Source organism: Pavona decussata, unplaced genomic scaffold (genome assembly GCF_977016875.1).
Source record: "Pavona decussata unplaced genomic scaffold, jaPavDecu1.1 SCAFFOLD_40, whole genome shotgun sequence".
In the NCBI taxonomy this organism is placed as follows: domain Eukaryota; kingdom Metazoa; phylum Cnidaria; class Anthozoa; order Scleractinia; family Agariciidae; genus Pavona; species Pavona decussata.
In genome coordinates this window covers 450933-453494 of record NW_028145462.1, presented here as the reverse complement: position 1 = coordinate 453494, position 2562 = coordinate 450933, and the positions used below count along the sequence as shown (strand labels likewise).

Genomic DNA, 2562 nt, shown 5'->3' with positions numbered 1-2562 from the left:
AAATTTAATGTTTTTAATAAATAGATCAAATGATGCGTTGACGTCACACAGGTAGGGGTGAGTGGGTCCCCTCCCTCGCGATGTAAGCGACAAGAATGGATTTTGATTGGCCTGCTTCTGTTGAAGACAATCAGAACAATACACCCCGAGTAGGAGAGGGGTGAGTTTAATGAATAAATTAATGTACCGATTTGTAGCTACGAGGAAGAAAAAAAAAAAAAAAAAAAAGAAATCGACCCGTTTTTAGACACGGTATGCCCCTTCAGGGCATCCCGCGTAAAAAGAAATCGACCCGTTTTTAGACACGGTATGCCCCTTCAGGGCATCCCGCGTAACAAGCTCTGTTCGCTCATAGAATACAACTGTTAGCATTGTTAGGCTTTCTCTTTAGCTGTCAGTGATGTCCTCAATACTAACGGCTGTGTTTAAAGCCACCATCGGCTTGCTCGTGAATAAAGGAAGGGATAAAGCAGCAGACAAGTTGAAGGATGGCGACGTAACAGATCAGAGATTCCGTGGCTTGATCGTGCGTGAAATCGACGATATCAAGGCGCAGTTGAAGGGCTTGGCAAGAAAAGATTTGTTAGCAAGTATCAGCTTCTTTAAAGAAGGAATCGAGTTGCTGTATGAAGTGTTTGGTAAGGCAATGCGCAGAAGGGAGCGCGGCACGATAAAGGAAGAAGCAGCAGCTGGAACAGCTAGTGCTGAAGCAGTGGCTCTGGCAAGAGGAATGAGAAGACTGGAGCTTACTGACCTGGATGAGTCAGCTACGAGGGCGCTTGCCGATGCAAAAGACAGATTCAAAGATGCCCGCAGAAAAGCGACAGAAGCATTCGCTAATGAAGCATTGGAATTGTCTGATCGCGTACTGGCCATGCAATATCGAGTAATGTCGACAATATTGGAGAGAGTAGACAATCCCGAGATCGCATTTGCAGCGTGTAGAGTGTGCATTGAAGAGCTACACAGTCTGTCAGCTGTTAAGGAATGTTTTAATGTCGAGCTTAAAGGAGGCTTCTGGGCTTTGTTTAGTAAAGAAGAACGAAGGGCGATCATTTCCGCCACTTGTCATGTGAATCGCACCATCTACGATGTTATTCTGATGGTCAGTTTTGGCAACAACCCGCTGTACGACTGGCCTTGTGTTGATACCGGGGAAGAGAAAGTGAATCCGCTCTTTGATGGAAGAGTTTCTAAAGTGTTGCAGAAACAAGGTATGGAGCACTGCTGTGCACCATGGTCATTTGGTCAGGAGGGTGAAAAAGAGCACAAGCTGAAGGATCCTGAGGGTATCGCTACAAACGCAGATGGACAGTTTATTATAGCAGACGATTCGGATGAAAGTGTGAAAGTGTTTGATAGCAGCGGAAAGTTTGTTCTCCAATTTCACCCTGAACGTAATGACACTGAGATGGGCTTACATCTTCACGATGTCACCACTGATGTGAACAATAGCAACATCTTTGTACTGATCGGGCCGGTGAGGTATTGGGCTCAGTGGGAAGTTCAGGTATTCAGTCGTACCGCTGACCTACTACACAAGTTTCCTGTGAGGGGAGAGGGCTGGAGCGGACTGACAGTCACCAATAACAAAGTGCTGGTACTGACAGATAGGACTGTGCGTGTGTACGAGCATGAAGGGAGATATGTACACAGCTTTGGAGAAGGGATACTGCAGGATGCAATTGATATCACTGCTGGTCCTGATGGCCAGGCCATGATACTGGATGGTTCCTGTGTGTTCATATTCACCGAAGATGGTAAACAGCAGCGTAAATTCAACATTAACACCATAGGAAATGAGTACTGGCGTATTGCATGTCATCCATCTGGTGAATTTGTCGTCGTCGCTGGATATCGATTTGAACGAGGAACAAAGCACCTGTGTGTGGCAATATACACAAAAGATGGTGAGTTCGTGAGGAGAATAGTAGTAACTGAAGAGGAGAATGTTCTTGTAACCGGGATTACAGTGAGCATGGAGGGTCACATTGCTGTGGCTATTAGATATGCATATGTTTCCCGTAATGGCAAGGTAGTTGTTCTTTAGAGTTAGTGATTCTGAAACACAAATCAACATTTTTTTTAGTGAAAACTAAAACGAAGAAAGTTTCATGACAACAATTAACTCATTTTTCTTCGCCACAATTGAATTCAGGATTATCAAGTGACTATGAAGACAGCCATCACTGCTTAGCTTAACAGTAACTACGTTTACTGATGTTTTAACTTTTGTTTTTTTTTTCTTAGAGCTTGTAATGTAGAATTCAATATCATTTGCGATGAAGAAAACTTACGAAAATATAAAAGTTTTAAAATAGCATAAAGAGTGTAGGTATATTGAGGGTGTATTCTTTTAGAACAATTCTGGTTATTCTTATTGTGGTTCAGGAATAACAGAATAGAGAGAATTTTATTTCTGCAAAGGATGCAATTCTGCCTATTCCTATCTACTCCTTGTATTACTATTTAACAATAAGATTATGAGGTCGAGATTTCTATCGCGTGATAGCTGATGAGGGCGCAGCCCGAATCAGCTATCACGCGATAGAAATCGAGAGC

The 2562-nt window shown here is 43.1% G+C and overlaps 1 protein-coding gene across 1 annotated transcript; it reads left to right on the top strand.

Moving 5' to 3' along the window:
- Positions 1-400: 400 nt before the first annotated feature.
- Positions 401-2051, top strand: LOC146483034 (uncharacterized). Its single transcript, XM_085106396.1, has one exon. It carries the CDS (start codon positions 401-403, stop codon positions 2048-2050), a length of 1650 nt encoding a protein of 549 aa, XP_084962522.1. The 3' UTR covers position 2051.
- The last annotated feature ends 511 nt before the right edge of the window (positions 2052-2562 follow it).